The 27,078-nt window shown below is 50.8% G+C and overlaps 2 protein-coding genes across 4 annotated transcripts in view; one reads left to right on the top strand and one right to left on the bottom strand.

Annotated features, from left to right (window-relative positions):
* The window catches only part of PPIP5K1 (diphosphoinositol pentakisphosphate kinase 1), a 45,066-nt gene extending 30,531 nt beyond the window's left edge, over nucleotides 1–14,535 (top strand). For 2 of the 3 annotated variants that reach the window (XM_086471684.1, XM_086471685.1), the window contains 4 exons: nucleotides 1,102–1,164; nucleotides 10,769–10,906; nucleotides 11,346–11,459; nucleotides 13,898–14,535. In XM_086471684.1, coding sequence (XP_086327810.1) covers nucleotides 1,102–1,164; nucleotides 10,769–10,906; nucleotides 11,346–11,459; nucleotides 13,898–14,535 — 953 coding nt within the window. Of the gene's footprint in view, nucleotides 1–1,101; nucleotides 1,165–3,604; nucleotides 3,785–10,768; nucleotides 10,907–11,345; nucleotides 11,460–13,897 lie in introns of all 3 variants that reach the window. The other variant, XM_086471683.1, reaches the window with a different exon arrangement.
* A 9,247-nt stretch (nucleotides 14,536–23,782) lies between these two features.
* The window catches only part of MAP1A (microtubule associated protein 1A), a 62,441-nt gene continuing 59,145 nt past the window's right edge, over nucleotides 23,783–27,078 (bottom strand). Inside the window, exons 6-7 of the mRNA XM_086471591.1 lie at nucleotides 24,887–25,119; nucleotides 23,783–23,938 (exon numbers count right to left, since the gene is read on the bottom strand). Of these exons, the coding sequence (XP_086327717.1) occupies nucleotides 23,783–23,938; nucleotides 24,887–25,119 (389 nt within the window). The remainder of the gene's footprint in view (nucleotides 23,939–24,886; nucleotides 25,120–27,078) is intronic.

Raw genomic sequence — 27,078 nt, 5'->3', positions numbered from 1 at the left:
TGTGGAGCACAAATTGATACGTGTATCTCCTAACCCTGGTGTAGAGGGATAGGGGTACACACCCTATGGGCTAGGTAGAACAGACACATGAAACATGAAAGAGAAATAAAAGCATTTTCTAATATTTCCTAAGAGTTGCTAAAGAGCAGCAAAAGGTATGATTGGCTGGGTTCTCACATCAGATCGTACGTACAGCTGGCCTATGTCAGACCATTCTTTCCCATGATAGCTGAGGAATTTCCAGAGTGGGAATAAACGGAAGTTTTCAGCCCTTTTTTTTTTTTTTTTTTTTTTGTGCATATGGAGACTAATCCATGTCTTTTAAAGCTCATCTGTTTGCATCCCATCAGATGCATAGAATCTGTCCTTGCACTGTCTTCCCATGTGTGATTTCTATGGGAGAGCTTGGCCTGGCCTGGGGTGTGGACAGGAGAAGCCCGAGGACCACACTGACATGTGTATCCCAAAACCTCTTCTGTACTGAAATGCTTTGAGCAACAGAACTGTAGAGGCACGTCTTCATGGGTCTTCTGTTTGTTCCCTCATTAGTTAGTTGATTTATCTTTAGACTCATAAATAGCTCTGTTTGGCTTGCGTTAAGAGGATGTTTGGAGCTGCATTTACCTATGCCAGAGCTCTTCAGTTCCTCTGCAGTACAGTCGTTTTCCTCCTTGGGCAGAGGAGGAATCCTGAGAACTGTCCTCCTGCTGCTTGCTTGGCCGTGTGGTCCTGTGCCTGTGAGCATGGCCTGACTGCATCTTGCACTGGACTGAGCCAGGGTTGCTCTCAGGATGGCTGGAGGTGTGGTGGGAAGGTATGAGATGCTGTCTGTGACTGACAGAGTGTGGCTGAGGTCTTTGCAGTGTCAGGGGAGACCCTGGCAGGGCAGTGCAAGGGAAGTGGGGAGCCGACAGGGTGCGAGGAAGCCAAGAGGCTCAGTCAGACCCGCAGGTAGAGAGTGCCCAGAGTGCTACAGCAGGGAGCATGTGTTACCGGGGTCAAGAAGAAAGTGAACCTGAAAGGGTAGTTGCAAGCAAAGGAAGGTCAGGGGATCCTTAGAAGCAGGCTATTAACTGAGATGATCTGTTTTTATTTCCTCAGAGCTCTTGTCTATGCCAGCCGTAAAACGATTTTCTGTGTCGTTTGCAAAGCATCCGACTAATGGTACGTTTGCTTCCTTGATTTGACGTTCCCTCACACTTCTAACCCCATGCTCACATTCAGTTCTCTCTGCACATGTTCTCCTCTCAGCCTTCCTGTGTTTTTTTTGTGTCTGTGTATCTGGTGTCCAAACACGCTTCACCTTCCCTCATTGTCTCTTTGTGACTAACGTGTTCATTCATCCTCTGTTACTGCTCAGTGGTTCCTCTGCTGTCCCCTAAGGCATTTGTGTCCCAGGTGAAAAAGCAAGAGCAGCGGCTCTGTGAATGGACTCCTAAAGCAGCCTTTGATTCCACTGCTGACACTAAGGCCTTCTTTCATACTCCTTTTCAGGGGGGTGGGGGTTGGGGGGGGGGGGCGGGGAATGCTGTTGGATTGGGGGGGGGGGGGCGGGGGGCGGGGCAGTATCCACTCCATATCCCAAGAGTATCAGCATCCTTGGTCCTCAGTGTCTACAACACAGATTTGCAGGACCAAAACAAGGATAGCCTGAGGCTACCCGTGTGTCGCCTGGAAGAGCACGGTCTACGGTGGGAGAGAAGGAGGTGCTAGCAGCATTCCCTCTGCACATGGTATTCCTCAGCACAGTCATCTTAGGAGTACTGGTAACCTCATGGCCTCCCCTTTGCAAACTTGTCTGTTAGGGTGTCCCTTGGTTGCTTCAAGCGTGGTGATGTTGGTGGGAGTAGGCTCACTTTCCTGCAGATGTTATCCTGGGAACGGTGCATCTCCAGAGCTTTCACTCGTCTGCTGTTGGCTGGCTTGGGCCCGCCATCTTCCTGAGGGGACTGGCACCGTGCCACCCAGGGTGAGGTGACTGCTTCACTCCTTGTTGCGCTCTCATGCTTGTAGCTATGAGAAGGCTTGGCAAAGGACATCTGACAGTGCTTCTGTTGTCTCACTATCTCTGCTTCATATTGCTACTAACCGGACACCTGAACTCTTGAGTCCTTTGAGGTTAAAGACCACTAGCTCTGTTGTAGAAGATGCCTTGAACTAGTGTTTATTATCCAAGTCTTGCACAGAAACTTTTAAAAAGGCTTGTTTCACAGCACCACTCCTACCTCATGGCTCCTGCTATTGAGACAAGTTAGAACCAAAGCAGATCACTGAAAGATACCAGGTTAAGTATTTGTCTTATGTGATTGAGGCTGCTTCTGCAATCTTATTGCTTAGTAAATATGAAGATATTCTGCTCTGCATGATCTGGAAGATGGAAGAAGGTCAGAAGGCTGTTATGAAGACCAGAGTTTTAGGAAAGATGAAAGGGAAAGGGGCAGCTAAATGTGGCCTTATTTCAAATAACTGAAGGGAACCTGTTCTCTGTGTTTACTTGGTTTTGTTTTTCCCAGAGTGGCCAACTGCTCGATTTGTTTGTATGTCTGGATACCGTCTGAGCTCACGTGGTATATGTCAGCAGGATGTGTTGTTCTATCTTGCCAGCAAAACTTGTACTAAGCACCAGTCTTTCCTAAGTCACACTGTAAAGCAACTGCCCCTGCCTCAAACACAATAAAGTGAAACTGGGTTAGGTGTATTTGGCCTAGGCTTGGCACTGCTTTTAGCAGGAAGGATGTTTAGCCACATGAACCACTCACTTGAGGATGCAAAAACTGTTCACAGCTCTGAATCTGTATTTTGTTTCTGAAGAGCTGCCTCTGTGTGCTGAAATGGGATGGGTGAACCAGGGCAGTGGCTAAGCGCAGTGTCAGGCCAGATGGTTTATGCCCTGGTCTCGTGAGTCTTCGGAGCATGACATGAGTCCTGAGGTGGAGGAGAAGACCTGCCTGCATGCTAGTATCATGTCTGCCATGCAAGGATATCAGAAGATTGCCCAGGGCTGTTCTGAGAGTCTAGAGAGGGCGGCCGGCACTTCTGTGCCCCCTCTGTTCTTCCACACTCTAAGCACTATGCTCTCAGCCAAACCCTGCTGTCCCCCAGTGTCCCTTTCACAACCTCCTGTTTGATGCTGGGCCATTTGCTCTCTTCCGTGTGCTGAGGTGGCTGGCTGCGTTTGGATGCCGGACTCGAATGCTTAGTTGAATTTCTTGTCTCTGCTGGGGGAGGGCGAGTGTGGGCCTGACCTTGTCTAGCCAAACCTGAACTGTATTGGGCTTGGAGCGTGTCCTAAAATTTATTCGCTTGTCAGACTTTCACATGCAAAGATGAAACCTCTCTGCTCAAGGACTGCCCCTGTGCTGCAGCTGCGTTCGGCAAAGGCCGGGTGGGAGGCCAGCCTGCTGCAGTGTGACTGGGGGGTGTAGCTCTAGGGGTGTTCCTGACCTGCTTGCTGCGGGAGGGATTGGGCTTCAGTGTGTGGTGTGGGACTCTCCCACCCAGCCGCCTGGTGCTGGCAGCTCCATCCCCACACCTCCACAATTTCTCTGTCCCCAGCTGCCCCTGCCCCTCTCCTCTCACTTTGTATGGCCCCCCTTTCCTCCAGATGCGTTTGAGCACCACCACGTTGCCCAGTTGCTGCGCCGTTTTTCCTCTGACTATGCCACGAGCCGGAACATCTCCCTGGATGCCACTCTAGCCCATCACCTCCAGCAGTGCTCCTACCACCTGCGCCTCTTCAGGAGCTGGCTGATCTCAGGGCAGGATGACTTGGAGTGTCTTTACGGTACTGCACGCTGCAGCTGCCTTGGTCCCGTGCTCCTGAAGCTGAGCAGGGACCACTGTCTGCTTGAGAATGCAAAGTATGCTTTGCTTCTGAAAAAGGAAAGCATTTCCCTCACTGCATCCCTTAAATCTCCAGGCTGCTGCTGCAGCAAGCTATGTGGGCTGGTGCACCCGGCGGTTTTGGAACCTTAGGCAGTAGCCTTTCCACATGGAGCCAGTGCTCTTCGTGTGGCTGTAACTGTGCTCTTTCCATCTTTGGCAATTGTTCGTTGCCTCCTTCCTTTAGCCAGGATAAGCCCTTGAGCTTCCTTCAGGTTAGATGCTGAGCTCCTACTGGTGTGATGCCCTGCTGACATGATACCCCTGTGCGGGTCTCGGTGGGGTACCACAAGGTGTCCCATTGTTAGTGGAGGAACCAAAGTGAATAGTAAGAGTATGGGAAGAAAGAAGATGGAGACGCTGCAGCTGGTCACGTGCAGAGTGAACTTGCTATGGAAATTTGGGGGAAGGGAGTGCCTGTGGGGTTGTGTTGTTTCTAGACAGACCAAGTTAAGGTAGGGTAGAAACTGAGCTTCTGTGTGGCTGCATTGCATGGCATCTGTTCTGCCTGTTAGGACCTTTGCAGCGTGTCATGTCTCTGGTGGGAAGAGGTAGGCGATTCCAGCATTGGATGTAGGTGCTATAAATCAAAGCTTGCTACTGTTTCTCTGGTATTTTTCAGCCTCTGGCACAGACGGGAAGTCTGATGCATTGAGGTCTCGGTGCTTCTAAGGCAAGTAGAAAGATTCCTCTCTGAGGGGGGCAGCTAGCTAGGGCTGGCTGTTAAGGTTTACCTTGCACCAGAAAACCTGCTTGGTGCATGTGGCTTGCTGAGCTGTGTGGTGTGATGCATGGACCTTCTTTTTCATTCAGACCCATAGGTGGAAGGGGCAAAGACAGAATAGCTTTTCGTGTAGTGAAGCGACAGGCTCAAGTGTTTTCAGAGCCTGGAAAATGAAAATTTTTCTTACACAGTCTGTTTTTTCTTGATACGGCTCTTTCTGTCAAGTAGGCAATTGAGAGATAGCAGTTACTTTTCATATATAATTAGGACAATCCTTGGTCTCCTAGCAACAGATACTAAAGAGGAGAAAAATTGCTTCAAGGGAAGAGATGCTGGCACACGGCAGACTGCTCCGAAGCCAAAGCTGAGCTTCCCCTGCTGCAGTTCTCAGCCATCTCCTGTGAGCTCCGTAGGGAGAGGAGATGAACTCAGTGCTTTGGGCAGCGGTACGCCAAATACTGCAGTGTGGTGCTGGGTTGTGCAGCCTGCCCTAATGCAGCCAAACGTATGAGTGACGAGCCTCAGCATAGCAGCCTTCCTGTGTGGAAATCAGATCTCTGCAATCAGTGAGTTCTTGCTGTTTTCTCAGCCTGTCATCAAGCTCCAGTTAGTTAGCGTGTTTGGGATTCCTGCTGGGGTTCTTGTCAGAGCAGACACTTCTCCGGTCTCTGTAGCTGCGAACTTCCCCCTTGTGAAAACAACATACTCCTATCCTCTCGTTCTTCGCTTTCAACCATACTTCTATCCACACAAAGAAAACATGAATTAAAAGATAGAATCAGGGAGTTGAAAGTGTGCAGTTGGCATCCACAGTTGGAAAGATCAACGGTGGAGCCCTGAAGCAATCTTTTTGGGAATCTGTGCTTGTGTGTGTGGTCATAGCTGGGGAAAAGAAGAGTGTGAAATGAGTTCGTGTTGGTAATGAATTACAGTGGTACTGAAGCCAAAGGTCAGCTGTGAAGAAACAGGATGGCCTTGTGATAATGAGTGGGCAGTAAATCGGCAGGTGATGTTCAGTGTAAATAAATTTAAATGACAAGGGGAAATGGCCTCAAAGTCATATATAAAATGGTGGGCTCTGATCTGACTGTCACCACTTGGGACGGTGTGGAAAAGGTAAAAATTTGCAGTCTGGGAGCGATGTCTGTGATAGTGCCAGAGTGGCCTGGAGAGGGGTGGTGGGGACCCGCAGTCCAGCGTCTGTACAGGAGCTAGGAGGTTGCTAATGGAATGAATAGAGGCAGCTTCAGACAAGTGATTTTTTTTCCACTCAGAGTGAAACTCCTCACTATGGTACATGGGAGTGTTAGAGTTTAACGGAGCTCAAGGGGAGGCTGGAGAATATGGAGGAGACACATCGGGTTCAGAGCAGTTCTAAGCCACAGGTCACTGCAGCGTGGGGGACTGCTGAAGAGTCACTGCACGCTGTCCAGTCTTGTAGCGCTTCATTTGTAGCCGCTTCTGGCACCGTGGGCAGGGAGGTCCTGAACTAGGGTAGACCTTCAGGCTGACTGTACAGGCTTAAATTTAGGAAGGCTGGGTAGCAAAGATCCTAGTTGATGAACGTATTGTGTGTGCGTATGTAAACACATGCAAATATACATGTGGCGTATTGGTGTTCTCCCAACAAAATAAGGCTGGACTGACCAAGCATGTTAGAGAGGAACTTGCTGAGTGTGCTTTCTCCCATGCCTTTTGGAATCTGTGCTGAGACTGGGCAAGTGCTTCATTACTCCAGGAGAGCTGGCATACCGACCTGTGGCTCACAGGCCTTTTGGGATGTGCCAGGTGCCGTGGGTCTGCATGTTGGTTTCAGGATTTCCATTAGAAAGGACCAGGCACCCTCTCTGCTCCAGGGTTCACAACTGGAGTGCTGGGTAGTAACTCAGCAACTTCTGCTAATCAGATTGTGTGTAGTAATGTTCAGAAATCTCAGGCAAAAATATAATGCACAAAAAGGATTGCTTTGGACCAGAAAGACTTCTCACCCGAGTCTTGCTTGTCTTCTCTCTTTGTCTTCTGTTGGCTGGCAACGGTTTGGCTGCTTTCTGCTTGCAGCAGGAAATATGTTCTCTCCTTTAATGAGCCCACTTGGCTAGTAGAGAGGCTTGCTGTATTTGGGACCTCAGCTCAGTCTTCGTAAAGCTGAGGAGCATGCCATTTGGACTACTTGAAGACTGCTCCTTTGCCCATTAGCCAGGAATTCTGTTGGCTCCCAGGTGTCAGCTCTGAGGAATAATCACACCAACACTGACTTCATTCCAGGGAGGGCATGTGTTCTCTATACACTCAACTTCCCCAGCTCATATTATACAGTAAGCCTTCTTCTTGTCACTCTGGCACATGCATAGCATTCAGGAAACTTTGTGTTACCTTGATTCAAATTAAATGTTTCCTCTTAATGAAATGGTACTGATTTCCTCTTAAGGGTTTAGACTGGGACCTCTCCTGCAGTAATCAAGAAGATGCAAAGGAATTCAAGGTCTTGTTTTCTCCCTTGTTCTTTGCTTTTCCCAGTATAAAAACCTGCTTATTTTAGTTCTGCTGATAACACCTTTGGTTGAATTTTCTTTCAGACCTCAGGGTGACTGAAGGAAATATAGCTAAATGGATGAAGGTACCTGTGACATCTGCAGTGCAAGAGCAGTAGGGTAGCAGCATATAGGGCTCACACAGAGATCTGTAATGTATTTGCTTGGCATTCAAGCCATGTAATCATAAAGTAGTTGTTGGCTATTTCAGAATTCATCACTGTGTAGACCAGGTAAAAAAAGGTGGTACTTCTTGACTCTTTCTTTGAGGTCATCTGCTAAGAGGTAGCTGTTCACAAGAGTTGTATCTGTGTGTTCCTCTGCCTGCTGGAGTCTCCTTGAAATCTGGGGTTCTCTGGTTCAGATGGAAGATGTGAGACAGGTGCAGGTCTCAGTTTGCTTTATATGGTATAGTGTGCTAGATGATGTCTGCAGAAGGGTCCTTGTACACAAATCACCTTCTTAATACTCTTATGCAACGTTGTGTGTTGGTACTACTCACGTCTGAAACAGCCTTACTCTAAGGGGAGAGTCACTCCCTCTTTGAACATGTGGAAGACTTCTCTATAAACCATGATTAGGCCGAGCAGATGCTCTGACAGTGTGCAGTAAAGTGTGCAGATGCCAACAATGTGGAGCTCCACGTAGAAGAGCTCAAACTGGGACATAGTTAACTCAGCTGTAACGTGAATGGGCCTTCAGCTTTGCCAACAGTGTGCCAGGGAGAGTCAAAACAGGACTTGGGATCCTCCAGCTGGATTGTACCGCTGGTGCTCTCACCTGCAGAATGGCTCTTCAGGTGGTACCACTCTGCTGCTGTGGCAGGATGCTGCTGTATTATTGATTCAGAGTGGAGATTCCCCCATAGCTGCTCCCTGCAATCACATGCAGTCTCCTTGGACAGCCAAAATAATACATACTCAGCAGACTTCTCTGCTTTGTGTATCTTAAGGTTTTTCCCATAACCAAATCTTGTTTTCTTTAACAGATGGTTTCTTCCTATTACACTTAAAAATTTTGGAGATGTAACCATGCTGTATTCCTTGCCCAGAGAAGATTACAGTTGACTTTGGGGTTCATTTTTAGCTGCTGTGGTCTGCAGACCCCTGCCACGTGCCTCTCCATGCAGGGCAGGCCTAACTCTGGAGGAAGCAGATTGCCCTCTGCATCCCTGATGAAGCTAGTGTAGTCAAAACCTGAACGAAATGAAAAATGAAACTTGTGCCTCTGTGGGCTGCTGTTTGGCTTCGGTACAAAATGAATGGAATTCTGCCTAATTTCTTGTGCTGTTGTCCACATCACAGACTCCTCTGCAAGCCCCAGGAAAAGGGTTTTGGGAAGCATCAGCAGTAGCTGAGCCATCAGCACTGGGCAACTGTCAGGCTTGAGAGGTTCTCGCAGTTTGCGCTCATGCTTTGTTTTTGTTGCCCCTTCCCAAAGATGTTGGTCCTTTGTGAAATGTATGTGGTGCAGCAGCAGTCAGAGCCTTCGCTGGGAACCGGCTGCTGCTGGGATACACGTGAGGATTACGGTTTGTAGCAGTAACTTCTGCTTTGGCTCTGCTGTGGTGCCGCAGAACTGCCGTTGTTGGCCTCTCCCCAGCAGCTGAGCAGGTCAGGGGAGGTGTGCAGGGAAGTGGGCTGCCATACACAAATGAGAGGGATTCCTTGAAAGTAGCAGACCTTCACCTTGAGAAGGGGAACTTTTTCTCTACTTGCTTGAGGGACCGGTTAAGTGAGCAGTGCTGAGCAGGGCTGTTCGAGCAGGCGTTTGGCACTTCAGGGATATGGGTGTGTCATTGCACATCAGTAACGCCGTCAGTGTCACATTTCCTTTAATGCTTGACTGTTCATTTCCGCTTTTTAGTAGAGGAGTGCCCAAGCACAGATCCCCATCAGTGCCTCCAGTGCATCTTGGAACTACGTTGCTTTGCCCTATGTTATATTCAAGCTTCTTCCCTTTTTCTTTGGAGACCCCAGTAGCTGTGCTGACTTTGGCCCCTCTTAAACCAGATTCTGTATGGAAATGACATTAGCCTCACACTATGCTGCTCCACAACCATCTCCATGTGGCTGTTCATTAAGTCTTACCCTCACCCTTTTCCTTTAGCTCTGTCTCCTAGAATACCTATGAGAAAATAATGAACAGATGCTCTTCCTTAATCAGCTCTTCCACACTAAGGACTTCTCATCAAGGGACAGAGGAGAATGGTATTTTATTTTTCCTGTGTCTTTCGTTCCTTCGTCCCAGCCAAGGATTTGTTACCCTTCATGTCTTGAATTGATGTTTGTAGGCCCTTTGTGGCATAGGTAACCTCTCTGGACTGCCTGGGGGGTTCTTTATCTCCTGTAGCTGTTACGGCGGTGAATGTCTCTGCAGCACTGCAAACTGGCGATGATCTGGACTGCAGTTCCTCTCACTGCATGTGGATTCACTCTGAATACCTTCTGCTGGCTCATGCTCCTTGCCTTTTGCAGAACTAGGTTAGGTGAGCAGATTGGAGCAGAGACTGTCCTGGAGGTGACTGGAACAATGCCTACACTTAGCAGATAATCCCGGTGCTCTAGGTCTTCTACTTAGGCGCTGTCAAGCTGCAGGGATCAATTTCAGCCTGTGAGTGGGCAGGGCAGCAGTCCTGACACAGTTAGCGCATCAAGAGCTGTTGTACTTTTTGCATTTCAAAGTAATTTTCCGTGTCTGTAGGAACAAACCCAATTCCTTTCCAGGGTCTTTTTGAGCTCCTCACAGGGACCTAGGGAATCACAGAATGGGAAGCCTGAGCTTAAGAAGGTGAGAGGCATTTAAACACAAGAGGTGCAGAGCAGGAGGAGGCCTCATTCCCATGTGCCCAAAGACTCGTCTGTTTCTCGGTTGCTCCTCTGATAGTTTCAGGTTGGCTTGGTTTCACAAAACATTGCCAAGAAGCTTGGATGAAGAGGAAGACGCTTTGCTGCCATACCCTGCTGGCTTGAGTAGCAAATAGTTTATTGTGAATGGTTGTGATGCAGCTTAGCTCTGAGCAAGTCTGTTCGATGTTGAGATACCTATTTCTACTAATTCTGGGTCTGCTGGCAGTTAAGGGGACAAATAATTCAAACTGTTGCCCAGCCCTCCCCTGTGGGGTGAGCCCCGGAAGGGTGTGCTGTGAGAGAGAGTGAGAGGTTCTGCCGCCCCCTGCATTTGCAGCAGTGTGCACTGCCTCGCTGGTGGGAGAGGGTGGGCTGTGTCCCAGGCTGAGGTGTCACTAGTGGTGGGAGTCCTTCTGTGGAAACGCTGTTGACTTCACTCAAATTCTGTTTAGCTTCTGTGGAGTGTGGGCAGCGTCCCGAGTTCTCCACCATAACCATCTGTTTTAGCAAAAGGGTCACAGGCTTTGCAGCAAACACGGCTGCTGCTACATACATTTCCTCCTCTTCCCCTCCTTCTGCGTGTGCCTGGACGCTTGCTTTCAGGTCTGTTATTGCATGTGATTGCCTAGTGGCGATTTTCTTGGCTAGAAGAGGTGACCTTAGGCCTGAGTGTGCCTGTTGTTTGATTCCCAGACTGCCCAGCTCCTTCAGCGGTGAGTGGTCCTGCATGGATTTGGGTGGCTGTTTGCTCTATTCATTTTTCTGATTGGGTTTCTTTCCAGGTTTTGAAGGCTGTTCAATGGTTCCCACCATATATCCCCTGGAGACCCTGCACAACTCCCTCTCTTTGCGACAGGTGAACGAGTTCCTGACGGCTGTGTGCAGGAGTTGCAGCGAATCACATGTGCAGTCTACCGCAGGTACTGGTGAGGTGGGCTTGTCTCTGGGTAAGCCAGAACAGAGTCAAGGCGAGGAGAACTTTTGGTCTTTTACGTTATTGGGACAGGTCACCCTGACAGGACTGGCAATAAGCACAGTCTCTGAAACCTGTTCCAGGGTGCTCTGGCCCACGAGTGAGCTATGGGATCCAGCTCAGAGCCATCCTAGGCCACTTACTTGAGAGACGAGTAATCGGTCTGGTCTGTCTGTAGCTGCTAGGTACAGTGATGGGGATATAGGCTCCAGCTTGGAAAACTTAGCCTCAAATTCCTGGGAGCTGATGGGCAGACGTGGCTCTGAATTTGCACTGTTCTTGAGCCCTTCCCGGAGCGCATACTCGTGGCTGCTGGGCTACGAGCCATTCCTTTATGTCTGTCTGAATATTACTGATCTGTGGTTTGTTTTTTTTTTTCCTTGAAGCTTTGTTTGATTCAATGATTGGCAGCCAGATACCAGGAGACGCCTTTATGTCCCAGCGAATCCTGTCGTCATCCTCTTTGCCATTGCGCCAGCGTTCGGATAAGCCCCCTTGGTGTGAGTGTGCTCCCTTCTTGATCGGGGTGAATGTGATGGTGAAGGAGGGAAGTTAATGGTGCTAAATGGTGGAAGCCAAGTATTTGTGCTTGGGATTTCTGTGCTCTGCCCTTGAAGGAACAGAAACAGAAAGGGGAAATGGGTATAAGGGAAAGTAGTCATACGCCTTGTGAAAAAGCTTCCAAAGAAAGATGCAAAAAGGGACTCTCCGTAGTATTGTATATCATGGGGACACCTCCTGCTGTCTCTCCAGACATCCTCTGCTTTGTGCACTAGGACATGGAGGGCCTGAATGCACTTCCTTTTCATCTCAAAGTTTTGTCATTCTCCATGACACATGGCCATCTCAGTGCTGGCATGTGGAAATGCCGCCTTTTCCTAGCTAGCCACGTATATGCCTCACCCAGAGGTCCAGACAGGACAGCTGATCACTTAGTTCTTCACTTACAGGCTCTTCTGCAGCTCTGGGCCTCACCTGTCACAGTCTCTGCGGAGCTGGTGACTCTTGTTAGTCCGCTTTGCAGATCTGACTGGAACTCGAAGGGGAAGTTGCACAGCAGGTGCCTTAGTAACACAAGTCAAGGTTGCCTCTGAAAGAGCAGTCCTACTCTTCTCCTGCCTGTACACTCCTTGTGCCTGGAGTAGCATGTGTTTGTGTAGGCAGCAAGGCCAGGGAACTGATCTGACTGAAAACAGTTGTTTAATCCTCCCCTGTTTATCGGATTAGATACAACCTAGATCCGTTCTTTAGTTTTGCTCATTGTGCAGTATAGAGCAAGAATAAGCATTAGTGGGGAAGCAATATTTCTTCTTCCAGTGGTGCCTCTAGCTCAGCATTCAGGGATTGTGCGTGTCAGGAACCGAGAGGAGCAAAGTTGAAGCTGAGTGTTCCATAATAATGAGGGAATGAAAGAAACTGCTTTTCAGCAGTCTCAAAGCCCAACATCACACTTCACATTTTGCTCTATGGTGGCAACAGAATCCACCCTTCGCTGTATGCCGACATAGTGCTGTACGACAAGAGGTAATTGTCGTGTTTGTGCTTGGGTTTTATAGAATAGAGTAACAGAATCACAGCATAGTTTGAGCTGGAAGGGACCTTTAAAGGCCATCTAGCCCAACCCCCTGCAGCGAGCAGGGCCGTCTTTAGCTGGATCAGGTTGCTCAAAGCCCTGTCCAACCTGGCCTTGAATGTTTCCAGGGGAAACATTCCAGGCTTCTGCCACCTCTCTGGGCAGCCTGTGCCAGGGTTTCACCACCTGCATCGTAAAAAATGTCTTCCTTCTATCTAGTCTAAATCTGCCCTCTTTTAGTTTAAAACCACTACTCCTTGTCCTATTGCCCTGCTAAAAAAAAATTGCCCCCATCTTTCTTCTAGGCCCCCCTTTCAGCACTGGAAGGCCGCTATAAGGCCTCCCCGGAGCCTTCTCTTCTCCAGGCCAAACAGCCCCAGCTCTCAGCCTGTCCTCACAGGTGAGATGCTCCAGCCCCTGAGCATCTTCGTGGCCTCCTCTGGACCCACTCGAGCAGGTCCGTGTCTTTCTTACGCTGGACACAGCGCTGCAGGTGGGGTCTCACCACAGCAGAGGGGGAGAATACCCCCCCTTGACCTGCTGGCCACGCTGCTCTGGATGCAGCCCAGGACACAGTTGGCCTTCTGGGCTGCCAGCACACACTGCCGGCTCATGTCCAGCTTTTTGTCCACCAGCACCCCCAAGTCCTTCTCCGCAGGGCTGCTCTCGATCCCTTCGTCCCCCAGCCTGTATTGACAGCAGGGATTCCCCCGGCCCAGGTGCAGGGCCTTGCACATGGCCTTGTTGAACCTCATGAGGTTCACATGGATCCACCTCTCAAGCTTGTCCAGGTTCCTCTGGATGACACCGCGTCCCTCATGCTTGTCAACCACACCACTCAGCTTGGTGCTATCTGCAAACTTGCTGAGGGTGCAGTCGATCTGTCTTATGTCATTGATGAAGATATTAAACAACTCTGGTCCTAGTATGGACCCCTGAGGGACACCACTTGTCACTGATCTCCATCTGGTCATCGAGCCATTGACCACTACCCTCTGGATGCGACCATCCAACCAATTCCTCATCCACCGCATAGTCCAACAACCAAATCCATATCTCCAATTTAGAGAGAAGGACATTGTGGAGGACTGTGTCGAAGGCCTTATACAAGTCCAGACAGATCTGTAGCTCTTCCCCTGTCCACTGGTGTAGTGACTGCATCACAGAAGGTCTCTAGGTTTTCATCAGCTGAGCTGCTAGAAACACACCTAAGAGGAGCTGCAAGCCCCTGCCAGGTTGCATGGCACGTAGATGACACTCACCTATTGGTTGTAGAACTGTGGGACTGCGACAGCTTGGGTCTGCCCAGGCTTTGGGCTGGGGAAATGTCAGCTAAATGTTTAAGGCTTTTCTTCCTCTTTGCAGACAGCAGTGGCCCCTCCAGTACTGTCTCCAGTGCAGGCCCATCCTCCCCAACCTCTGTGGACAACTGCGCTCGTTTCAGCTTCACTGAGAAACTTTCCATCAGTCCCCCAAAAAGTGAGGAGCAGCTGACTAGCCAGTGCCCTGAGCAAGAGGAGAGACAGCCTATTTCCCCAGAGACCCTGACCTGGAATCAGGGCCCAGAGCCAGGCAGGGTCCTGGAGCTGTGCAAGAAGGAGCTGGTGGAGGAGGACTCTAACCCGGAGGAGAAGAGCGTGGTGGAGCTGGATGAAGAAGAATCAGCTGGGGCAATGTTAGAGCCAAGTAACACAGGGACCCCAAAGTGTGGTGCAGGGTCTGACATAAGGCTGGCTGGGGAAGGAGTGAAGCCAGGTGAGGGGTATATAGGGGGGATGCCTGGCCTGGATCAGTCAGGGCTGACCAAGGAGATCTTGGTGCCCTGTGAAGAGGAGCTGCTGGGAGAGGTGTGGGACCCAGAGCATACAGGCAAGTTGCTGCTGGGGGACAGTGCTCTGTCAGGCCAGCCTCTGTCTGGTCACCTCTGCCAGGTGCAGCCAGTGTCTCCTGAGAAAAGAATGGAGGAGCTGCAGCCACTGTCTCAGGAGGATCAGCAGAATTAGTGGCTGACTGGACAGCACACTGCAAGCCCTTCTAGCCTGGAAGCAGCCCAGCTGCCTGCACAGCACCTCATGCAGCTGGCTGTCCACAGCATGGAATAAGCCATGTCCCAAGGCCACAGGACTCTGGGGTGTGGAAGAGTCTGCTCTGCTCCTCCACAAGCCAGCTCTTAGCTATTCGGCAAGAGACAATGCCCCCTCTGCCTTGTTAAATCAACAAGAAGTGCAGTCTTGGTACTAGCATGGCACCTCCATGGAGCAGGGACATGGGGCTGCATTGGTGTCCCAAGGGCTGTATGCTCACTGGGACAGTACAGTTAGAGGACTGGCACAGCCAAGGCTTTTGGGGTGGTAAGTCCAAAGGGGACAGATGCTCCCTTGAGATTTTTTGGCCCATAGCCTTCAGAGAAAGGCATTCTGGGCCCAAAGTAATCGGATCCATCACAACCACCAACCTCCTCTCTGTTCCTTCCTTCTCTCAATTCCCTCCACTGGCCACCAAAAACAGGTCCAGAGAGTCCATGGCAGGAAGACTAGGAGAAGCAGCAAGCATTCTGAGTGAGTGTGGGACGGAGAGTAATGAGGGGATCAGGTTCAAGACTGCCACTTGCAAGAAAGCATCTCGTTAGCATAGACTGGGATGTTTTCTGTCTGGGCAGGCAGGCAGGAGCTTGGGGATGCAGCGAGAGGTGGGCAGGGAGGACACACACGGGTTGTTTTTTTTTTTTTTTTCTAGTCCCCAAGGGGTCAGGCAGGGTATGGCTCTGAAGTCTTGGTGACAGAAATTAAAAGACTGGTGTTTGAACAAATCAGGATTATTAGAAACCAATAAGAAGAAATCTTTATTATATAGAAAATGAAAAGTATTTAATACATATTTATGTAAATGACTTGTGAGCACAAGCCTGAGGGCAAGATTGACACGGGTGTCCCTGCCACATCCTGAGTGCAGGCCAGGGCTGTGCCTCCTGCGCCTCCTCTATTTATGGACAAGTCTGCGTGTTCGTCTGTAGCTAGGATCTGTGTTGTTGTGAAGCTGTGCCCAAAGATCTCCACACTGTGTTGTGATGATGTGTGTTCACAGTAAATCTATGCTGTGGGTCTGGCGTCTCTGTGTCTCTGATGCTAACTTGTGTAGCAGTGTGTGTGTGTGTGTGTGTGTGTGCGTGCCAGAGCTTGCAGGTGCCCAGGACAGCAAGCCCTGCTCGTTTGCCACCGTCCTGGAAGAGGAACTGTGGCTGAAGTCACAGCTGAAGCGAGTGCACAGGTGTGAGGCTTTGCTCAAGAAAGCCATACACCTCTTTTTTTCCTCCACAGAACTGGTCATACTGGGGAAGAGGTCCTGGCTTCCCAGGTCCCAGGGTGGTTTGCAGTAGAATGAAGACACCAGGACAGCGTGTTCAGCTCCTTTTGCTTGGTCCACACCTTCTCGTCAGTTCCAAGCATGTCCTGGGTACGCTGTCCTCTCCCTCATGCCTGATGATCCCTCAGTGGCAGTTCGAGTATTTAAGAAAGGTCACAGTTACTTGCACTTGAAATGCAGCAGTCGTACAGCTGCCTCGAGTGGGGCACTGTGCTAGAAGGAAGCCTGGCCCCCTCTTCCACGGGGCTGTGCCAGGCTGCTCTCATGGGGGTCTGGGAGAAGCGCCTGTCTCGTGCCTAAGGAAGCCTCTGTCTTTCAGCAGCAGCCCGGCATGGGAGAGCTGGAAGAACTGAGACCCTGGCTGGTGCCTGTGGGGCCGAGGCAGCGGGCCTGCAGCATGCCCTGCCCTGAGGGTGGCTGTGGGGACACGGGCGGCACAGCAGCACCGGCTCCCGCTTGCGCCCCTCGGGTGATGCCTGCGCCCCTGATCCCGCCATCCTGCCTGCGCACTCCTGGGGCCAGCACGGCATGGCACCCAGCCACCGCCAGCACCGCGGCTCTGCGGCAGGGTCCCTGCCAGACACCAGAGCTGCGTCTCCTGCCAGGATTTGCAGGAGGCAGCGCCCACCTCTGCACCCATGGAGCGAGACCGTGGCCCAGGCCTGAGCAGGGTGGTTGCCCTGACGGGACCCAGCATCACCTGCTGCAAGCTGCCATTGCTGAGAGGGGCATGGCTGCTTCAGCGGTGGCACGAGCAAGCACAGAGCAGGGTCTCGTGGGGTGTGGGCCTGGCTTTCAGGTGCTCCCCCCCCCGCACAGCTGGGAGCTCGTCGCTCCTAGGGCCCTGGAGCCCACTAGTGGGATGGCTTTACTGGGTTCAGATGCTCAGCAGGTTTCCTGCCTGCCTGCTCCCCCTGTGCTGCAGGATGAGGGCCAGGGGACGCTCTCAGTGCCAGCTGCCCTTCTGCCACACTGCCAGCGGGGCAGGAGACTGGGCTCGGGGAGCTCAAAGGGCACGTTGCCGTCAGGAACCCGTTCGCCAAGAGAAAGCGGCTGGTGGCCGCCGTGGCCTTGTGCTTCCATGGCTTAGCAGCAGCAGCACAAGTGCCGTGGTAGCACTGGTCAAGAGCTGCTGCTGTGCGATGTGCCACATCGTCCGAGCACAAACGTGGCCTTTCTTGCGAGGCTCTGAAGGCCACGTTCTGCCAGGCGGGACAGCTGAGTGCTGCAGTGGTTGAATTCCTGGGTAGGTTGCTGCCACTCACAGGAACCGGTTATTTATAATGTTCCCCAATCTTCAGCCCATTTCTTCACCTGGAAATTAAAAGGGAATGACACTTGGGAAGCAGCTGTGGCTCTGCTGTGGCTCTACAGCTCCATGGGAGATCAGGCTCAGGAGAGACTGGAAGGGGTTTTGTTGTGATGAAAAAGACAAACTTCCATATTCCTCAGTTGAAAGTATTTCTACAAATTCTAACTGGTGTCTAATTTTGGCTTCTGAATATAATTTTTGGTTGCTGGAGTCCTCTAGCCAGAAGTTATCTAGCTGCATTGGTACTTTGCATACTGGTAATTCTGTGAAGTTTTGTTCTCCAGCTAGTCTGTAGGATCAGAGGGATTCCTGATGCAGGACAGAGTAACAGGCAGACAGCCTGGTCACTTGTGGCTAGTAGTGCTTATGCTGTAGAAGCAAATGTCCTGAACGCAGAGGCAAGATACTGTTCCACAGCCAAGAAGAAAGCTGGGCTGCCTGCCGTGGTGCAAGAACTGGCTTCTAGGCTATAGCTGCTCGCTTTGATAGGTAAGCCAAGAAGGGATGGTGCCCTTTATTTCAAAAAAGCTGCTTAACAGCTGCCTCTGTTGAGAAGTTTGTGGGCTTTCATGATGCTCTGACTCTTCCAAATGAACACCTGCAGAGTGTTTTGTGAAATCTGAGCACTGACTCTCTGCTCTTACGCAGTGTCTGTGCCATGTTTTTCTTGGCTTAGCAGCAGCAGCGATTAATGGCAAAGCCCTTTCCAGACAGAAGGGTGGTGTAAAGAAGTGCTGTGAGTCACAAAGCAGGGGAAAAAAAGAAAAGGACAATTGCACAATTTTTGGCTTAACCTTGCCAAAGCCACTTCTGGCTCCCCAAATCTATGCTGGTGCATAAGCTGCACTTTCAAATGCTTTTGGGCTCCACAAGTGGTGATACGCACAAATGGCTGCTGCATGGTGTTCTCTCTCTCTGGCTGGGTGTAGCTACAAAGTTTGCCTACAGTAGCTGGGATAGTTTGGATCAGGCTTGCCAAATCCCTGGCAGATGCAGCTAAACAAAAACACTTCCTGAATTGTTGTCACTGTATGCAATGGGAAAGCAGCACAGAGAAATGGGTCCAGGGTGTGTGGCAGAACAGGCAGGACACACCAGCTGTCTGCACCACCGAGCTGGAGCATGGCAAGGTCGTGTGTAGGCTGTGGAAAGTGACAGGTCCTCTGTCAGTCAGCATGTACAAGCAAAGTCCTTGGAGCTGGAGAAACCATCAGGCTGTACAGCATACACAGGCTTTTGGGGTGGCAAGGTCCAGGTAGCCCCGATCATTGAAACAAGACCAAACTCAATGTTGCTGCCATTGCTTTAGACCCTCCTCTGGCTCATCAGTTTTCAAATACTGGAGGAGCTGATTAAGGGAGGGCCATGGCATTGTCTTATCAGGACCTGTCTTTTGGTTATTCATTCTGCTGGTTTCTCAGAGCTGTGCCACTTCCCCATGAACTACTAACCCTTACCCCCCCCAAGAGATGGATGCATCTGACCAGCAGATGAGAGCTGAGAGCTGAGAGGTTTCTCTCCTTGGTGTGAGTCCCATCCCCCCCACCCCCCCCCACCCCCCCCCACCCCCGCCCCACCTCCTCTGTGGTCCAGGGCTGTTGGCTCCAGTGCTGCCCAGCTGATGCCTGTTCTGTATCTGGCCATAAGGGGAACAATAGGCCCAGGAGTGTGAGGGATTGCTGCTGGCCTTTTCTTTTTGAGTTGAGGTCAGCCCAATTTGTCACTGAACTGTAGCCCTGGCAAAGCCAAGGCCTGCTTTGAAGATCTGGGCTGATCCAGTTCCTCCTTGTAGACACTTGCCTGTGGATCGACACTGATGCTTCTATCCATGGCTCAGGAGCACTTGAAAGCTTCCCAGCCTCAGGGTACTCCTGCTTGTTGCTGGGGGAGCATTGCTTCCTCAGAACGTGCTTATGTGACTTAGACCACTTCCCTGCATGCTGCTGCTTGTGTTTTTCGCTACGGTAACCTAATTTTTGCCTCCCTTCCCCTGCAGAACAGCTTGCAGTAGATGTGTTCACCAGAGCCTACATGGTCTGTCTCAACAGCTGGCTGAAGAGCTCTGCTCTGTGGGATGGTATTGAACAGGTCCTCAGGCTCCCGACACTGTACGCTTTTGGGAAATGTATGTACAGTCACAGCCTCTCAGTTAGCAGGAGCATGGCCGTATCCGTGTGCTTGTTTAGCTGGAAAGCAGCTGTGGAAATAGTTCCTGGTTTATGCCGATGGTTTGTGGTTCCTCCCTGTCAGTAACAGCTTTGGCAGCTGCCCGGAGCTCTCCATCACATGCTGTACAAGCTGTGGTACACTCCGTGGCCACAATGGCCTCTCTTCTGAGGGTCGTACCCCAGTACCTGCTTTCCTTTTCCCTTGCATTCAGCTGTGCCAGTGTGTTTCCTCCTGAGGCCACCCAGGCAAGAGCAGAGCTGACTCAGCACCAGCCCCTCCTGATTGTGGTCCAGCACAGGCAGAGGAGAAGGCTGCTGTCCTCGTTTTCTGCCAAGTAGCTTAAAGAGCTGAAATAAAATGACTTCCCTTTCAGAGGTCGGTTTGGGGTTCTGCAGAGGTACAAAGGCCCACTGCTGCAGTGGGGACCGGCCGCGTGGGATGCCCCACCGGTGCCTGGCTGGCCGCAGCCCCGGAGCTGAGCCCCTCCTGCAGCTGCACTGCCTGCCTGGCAGCAGGCGCCTGGCCGAGCACTGCGGGGGTCTGCCGTCCCCGCAGGACCGCAGACGGTCCCAGGTCAAGGCATGCCAGCAGTGCTGGCCAGAGCTGCCCTTCCCAAGAAGTGCAGGGGCCGGCAGAGGTCCCAATGGAGAGCGCGATTCAGAAACGGCGAGGAGCTGCAGCGCCGCAGGACAGGGCTGTGCCGGGCGCCAGACTGGAGCATCGGGGGCTGCGTCCCCGCCTGGGCCCTCGTCCAGCTCTGCAAAGGCCCGACGTCCTCCGGAGGGGAGGTAGCTGGAGCTGTAAATCACCCTGCTGGGGCACGGCCGGAGGGGTGGGGGTCCCAGGTGGGGTCTAAGCCCCTGATGTCCGTGTCCCTTCCCCGGGGCCACAGGAAGTTTTAGCGGGTGCCAGTGAGAGTGGTGTCAGCGGGAAAGCCGGGGCTGGCCTGAGCTGGGCTGGGCGGGGGCTGGCCAGCATGGAGGGAAGGTACAGCAAGCAGGGTCTGTCTGCCGCCGGCCTACAGCAGGGACTCGCTCAAAGAACAGTTTGAAACCGCTGGAAGTGTTCTTGTTCGCAATTAATGTGGCTTTATTATTAATGTGTTGGGCTCCTCTCTTGACAGCAGTTAGTTACAGAGTGTTTCACATGGAAATGGGCAAAAGGACAGAACTCAAGGAACTAAATTGAAATAGAAACATGATGCTGAAGAAAAGAATCAGGGCTCTGTTCTTAAAACATTTAGCATAGAAGAAGCTAGGAGCACAAGTTGCCATTTCAATACAGTTAAGACGTTCACTTTTTTTAATTATAGGTTTAAAATAGTATTTTGTACCTATTACAGACAGGAAGATTACGCATTGTTGCCCACATGCAGAAACAAGCAAAAGCAGAGTTTAACTGTTTCTCTTTATAGTATTACCTCTGGCTCGGTTCTGCTGGCTCCTGCAGACTAAGCAGGGTCAGCCTCTTTACAAATTGGCATTTTTACAAGTCTTTTTCCCTGTAGTTTTTTTTTAAGACGGAGGTGGGGTTGCGGGGGGGGGTGGGGAGGGAGGACAAGGGGAAGGAGAAGGAGGGAGGGAAGCTGAAGGCAGGACAGACTAAAAAAAAGGTGTGGAGCCTTGAGGAGAGGGAATTGAACTGGCGTAGGATAAAGCTGTCCAAGCAGCATAGCTGCAGAGGGCAGGAGCACAGCATGTGGAGGGCAGGTGTTTTCTCTGGAACACATGCCAATGACTGCACTCCTGCCTGGAGGATGCAGGCACCTTGCAAAGCCTCGCTATTACTACTGCCTAGTCAGAATTGCTTCAAGTTTAAAATTGAGAAAACATTCATGTGTGGGTCTACCTAAAGTTAGTGCATTAGCTTTTACACGTAGCCACGCTTAGGGATCCAAGGAGCCCGTCAAGGAGGGCCACATTTGTTCCTCCAGTGTCTGGCATCCTGTGCCTGCACTGGCTGGCAGCCAGTCCCATCGCTGTGAGCCGGGCTCTCCCCAAAGCACTGAAGCAAGCCCCAGCAGCAGCCGGAGGAGCAGGAGCAGGTGTGTCAGTGCCTGCAGTTGCTTGCCATAACCAACATTCTTGGATGCTGACCCCGTCAGGTTACAATGACATTTATTCTTCTGGCAGACACAGCGCGGTTCCACGGTTAAAACGAATACAGCACGGGGCAGGGATTTGCCAAATCCCCGAGTAAGCTCACATGCTCCTAACAAGGGCTGTGTCAACAGGGCTGGCTGCTCCTAAGGGAGGGTCTGCTAAGGCTTTGTCCTGCAGCTGCTGGGTTTTAGACACAGCCTTGCAGCCTGCAAGCAGACACCCCTTTTGCTGCCGGCAAGTCCTCTATGGTCTTTTTATGTTGTTGAAAGTGCAGCATCGAAGTATTTGTACTGAGAAACCTCTGAACTGACACTAAGAGCACATGGTGTCATGTTAACAAGTATAAATTAAAATATTAAATCCACACAAAATGAAGTTTAACATCAAAAAATAAATATATAAATTAAATGCAAAACAAACCATTTCCCTAGAAACTCCATTTTAGTCCTAGGAGCCAGTTTCTAAGTAGCGTTTTCTTTATGTCAGCTGCCAGAAAACTAGCACTGAGACTGAAGTGTCCCAGGCAAGCACAACACAGGGTCCTAGGATGCTTATTATGGAGTCAGACCTCGGCTCAGGGCCAAGCACAGTGGGTGACACAGCAGATGGAAATACCTTTGAGTCGTATGTCAAGCCTTGCAGCATTACTTTATCTCATCTCTCCTTGCCCAGAGCACACCCTACTGCCACTCTCTTTTGTCTTACAGGAAGATGAAAGCCATCTTTGTGATAAGACCCTCCTGCGGTGCTCTCAGATGTGGCAGAGGCTCGTTGGTGCTGCAGGCTCAGGGCATCCGAGCACTCGCACTCCTGGAGCTGCTCTCCTGGCAGGGGCTGGGAGCCCCACAGCTGGAGTGGCGCTACATGCCCAGGAGGCTCTGGGCGATGCACTCACGGCACACACCTGCACTTCTGCCAGGATGGCCAGAGAGCAAGGACAGGCACCCACAGCAGGGGTGCGAGCAATGGGCTGTGAGCTGCCAGGTGTGCACAGGACAGTTTTGACAGCCCCTCATCTATACTGGCACCGAGTCTGCAGGTCCCTGCCATGGGTGTGGAGGAACTAAAAGCAACTGCGCCAACTAAACGACTTCCCCCAAGCGTTTTTGGAAGGGGTTCTCTTTCCTCACCCCACAGGTTCTATTCCCCACACCCTGGACACATAGCAGGACAACAAAAACCCTGAACACAGCTCAGAGGCCTGGGCCGCTGGCAGCGAGGAAACTGCTGCTGCTTGCAGAGCTGGCACACATCAGCTACGCTGGCCAGGCGCTCGCCTCTCTCAGTACAGCATGCAGGTCCCACAGCTGCCTCACTGCAATCCTCAAGAAAGCCTTTGGTTTACAGGGACAGGGAGGTTTCTCGTACATTTTAGGCCAACAACGGCCAGGCTTGTTTCAGCCCTTCTGCTTTAGAGGGGGCTGTAGTTGTGCGTTTGGGTACTTTTTGTGTGACTGTTCAGGCAACAGCCCCTCTGTGCCTCCTGCTGTCACACCGCTGATGTGCAGGAGTAAGTTGGACACTCTGTGTGCAAAGCTCTAGTTAGCAGGTTAGGAATATGCTCTTTGTAGCAAAGAACAACTGGCTGAACCCTCCCCTCCCATTGCCACCCCCAAGCAAACGTCTCCTTCATCCCAGCTCCTTGAGCACAGCGAGCAGGTGTTGCAGGATGCCACAACCAAATGCTTGGGACAGAAACCTGCAGACCTGGCAAGCGGTGGTCCTGCCTAGTTGGAGTACAGGTCCCCTTGCTCAGAACACCACCTGTATGTTCAGGATGGGAGATGGAAGAACGACCCTCGCTGACATGTTACAGTTGGAGAGTTTCACCTTCCCTCATCTCCTAGGTGCATTTTCTTCGCAAATTAGTTTTCTTCTCTGCCCCCGCCTGCCCCCCATGCACTGTCTACATGCAGCAGCAGCACTTCAGCCCTCACCAAAAAGATGAGGTTCATGGTGCTACAAGTTAAATGGCAAGGCAGCCAGGAAGAGAGTAGAACAAGCTCTCACAGCAGCAAGGCAGCCAAGATAGTATACAGAAACTGTACAGGCAGCAGAATAAAGCAGGGAAAGTAAAAGTGCCCCTGGCCTGCAACTGCTCTTGCACAAACTCTTAGCTCAGTCCAGAATATTACAGAGCCCTGCACTTCTTTCTCATGGCATCCAGTGCTGAGCTAGATGGATACCCGATTGCCTGACAAATGGGAACCACGTAGAGGACTAAACCAGAGAAGAACTGGATGTATGTCTCTGATGTTGCATCGGTGATTGGAGAATCAATGGATGAACGCAAAGTGTGGAGATTTAGAATTCGATCTTACAGGCTGGAAAAGATTCATCCTGCATCACAACAGTGCTGCTGCTTGCCAGTACCATGATGTTTAGCTCCTGCTGTTTCTCATGGGTCTGCTGGTACCATTCTCGTGTCACCTCAGTATCATGTGTTGGGATCAATGTCACCTGGGAAAAGAAAGCAGCAGGGATGATTGTCTGAGAACAACTGCAGTGACAAACAATGCCCATAGGAGCTGAGGCTAAAATTTCCCATTGATTTTGGAACACTGTACCCTTGGTACTGCTTGTTCTATTTAATGTCTTTCAGATGTCAGGTTCTCCACAACAGAGCTGGTGCTTTATTTTATGCAGCACCAGCACACTAGCGCTCTGAGCTGGCCACGAACTGGCAGTACTAACACCATAATGATGAAAATGGCTGCACTGCAGGGGAGAGCATCTCTCTGTGGAGCTCCAGAAACAGCCTCAGAAAGAATCCTCAGTGTGAAAAGGAACAATGCTGAACGTGTCACTGTTGATGGCCTGATATTAGACTTTATGTGCCTATTGACCCAATGTGCAACTCGGGGATCCTGAGATCTGAGACTACCTCATCTGGAAGAACATATGCACTTTCTTGTACCTGTCTTCAGAAAGAGTGCCCACCTAGGATGTCCTGCAAACCTGACTAAGCAAGAACTATATGTAAGAGCACTCTGGTTTAAAAGCACTAATAAAAAGCTGCTATCAGAAAGATCTCCAGCAAGGCTATCAACAAATGTCACTGGATGTGGGACACTGATGAAAATTCACTGTGATGGTCCTTGTTTTCACTTGTGGATCGGCTCATCTTGCAGCAGGTAAGGAGGAGTGTATGATCTCTAAATGCTTCCTCCCCTCAGAAGGATGTAGAAAGGAGGACCTTCCTGCTTCCACTCACGCCATTTTGCGGGTGTCCTCCTCCTCACGGGTACAAACAGTTACTCTTTAAGACTGCAGAGCAGGACATGCCCAGTACCATTTGCCTCCTCTTAGTGTACTCCCTCCGGGTATGTTTGTGACACACACTTTCTCCCCAGCACTTGTGTCACAAGGAGCATCACACACACACTCCTTGGCATTTCCATGACCTACCTGCAGGTTGTCCCCCCACTGAGACTTCCCCTCCAGTAGCGCATCCAACACTGCACGGCTTGGCTCTCCATTGGCTGCATCATTCCCACTCACAACGTAATATGATGCTCGAACCCGCTTGAAGAACTCTGGATCTGTGTTCTTTCCGCTGCAATGGTTGGGGATGTATGCCAGGTCCACATAGACAGGTGGACCCACGGGCACGGGCAAACTACTCTTAGGACTATTGGAAGCTTTGGAAAAAAGAAAACAGAGGCTATCAAAACCCTTCTGGGACAGACAAACACTCAAATTAACACTGAAGGACTTGAATTGCAGAAAGATATTTCCCTGCAGCTGTAGCAACAAAGTTAAGATTTATCCAGGCTCTGCTGCTCAGAGGTGACTGGGGCCAGTGCTGCCACAGCTCTTGTCAGGGAAAGGGAGTTCTGCTGTTCTTTGGGGGGGGGACTGGAAGGCTTTAGGCTCAGAGGCCTTTCCTGGGGAAGGGAATCAAAAATCTCCATTATTAGCTTCTGTGGAGCTGTCGTCCCAATCGATATTTAGTCCTATTTTTTGTTGTTTAATAACCTACATTTGATAAAGAAACCAGTTCTGATGGCCTTTATATGCTATCCTAGGGCATTACGGTAGTCTTTCTGGAAGCTCCATTCTGGCCTTCTGCTGTTCCTGTGAATCGCTGCTATTCCAAGGGCTGTATTGCTCTTTCTTATCAACCTTTTGTACCTCTTTTCTTCATTTGCTGCTGCTTACATTTATGAGATAAGAAATGGTCAAACAACAGCTGTAATACTCAGCAATATATATGCATATATATACACACACACACACACACCCCCCCATAGAAGGACTGTCCCTTCTCTCCCTCCTGCTCTCTGTGAAACTATCTCTGGGTGGTCTCTTCTGTGAGCAAAAAGCCACTAACTACTAGCAGGGACAACTCATTGTGCTGCCTAGCTGCTATGCAAACAAAATATCCCTGCCTGCCTCATCCAGCCTTACGGATGTCTAGTCCTCATCCCAAGTTTGATCTGGCAACTCACAGCACCGCTCTGTGCACAACCGCTACATCCTGTATCTCTGTCTCAACCCTCCTTTCAGACTCGCGTATCCAGGCACTGCATTGTGCCAGTCCTTTCTGTGCAGCGCCTCTAAGACATGACTGTTCTGTACAGACACTCTGCTAATACCCTGGTGCAGGCTCTCTTGATACAGACCCTATTTGCTTGTCGGCTGTTCACGAACGCCAGCTGGCTCAGTCCCTCTTCAGCCCACATTCCTTCGCAGAGCCCTCCCCGGCCCGGCACTGTGACCACCTCACTGCTCCATCCACTGCTTTCCTCTCACTCCCCACTACGCTGAGCAGTCCCTTCACCAACCGCTCGGCCTGTCCATCGCCCTTGCTGTCAGTGACACCAGTTTGTCTCACCTGAGCTGCATTTGCAAAACACACACACACAGAAGGGCTCTTTTCAGGTCTTCCCCTTCAGCTGCTCTCACTCAAGAGGAGCTCACTGTAGCACCTCTGCAAACCTTCCCCCACTACACCCTCTCTTTGCCACCATGTCTGCAACAGGCATCTGCAGAGACCACAGCACACCAGCCATGTTTCAGATTTCTCCCTGGCCCTGCCCACCTTCTGGCTCTTGTCTTACACTCAGCACCAATGACCTGGAGCAAAGGATTAGTATTTGCTCTCCCTCTGTAAAGTGCCTGCCACTACGGGGTCTCAACACAGACACAGCGACGATGCAATACTCTGTCACCTAGTACTGACATCACCTGGTAGGATACCAGTAGAGCACTGGTCCCTGTATGAACACTCAGCAAGAGTCCACAGGCTGTACAGACATTTGAGGCTGTGCCCTGTTTCACACCTTTATTTAGGAAAAAGAGAAGACCTTAGTTTCCAACAGTCGGACTGCCTATTCAATGCCCTGTGAGTGGTACTCAGATGTGGGAGCCGTTATGATCCCATCTCTGCTTAACATTTCAGAGGAAAGACATATCCGACCACAGCAGTGTCCTGCTATTCGAAGTGACAGATTTATCTCAGTCCAGCACAATCCCACTCACAGGCTGAGAGGTTGCCACCTCTTTTTAAAACACACACGTATTTTGTCCTTCAATTTCTGGCACTTGACAGCACCCACCTCTAAATACCAACTGACCCTCCACAGATGTAGCCCCTG

This window comes from Leptosomus discolor, chromosome 11 (assembly GCF_034619465.1).
Source record: "Leptosomus discolor isolate bLepDis1 chromosome 11, bLepDis1.hap2, whole genome shotgun sequence".
NCBI classification, from domain to species: Eukaryota; Metazoa; Chordata; class Aves; order Leptosomiformes; family Leptosomidae; genus Leptosomus; species Leptosomus discolor.
Note: the sequence above shows the minus strand (reverse complement) of the source record. Positions and strands in the feature narration are given on the sequence as shown.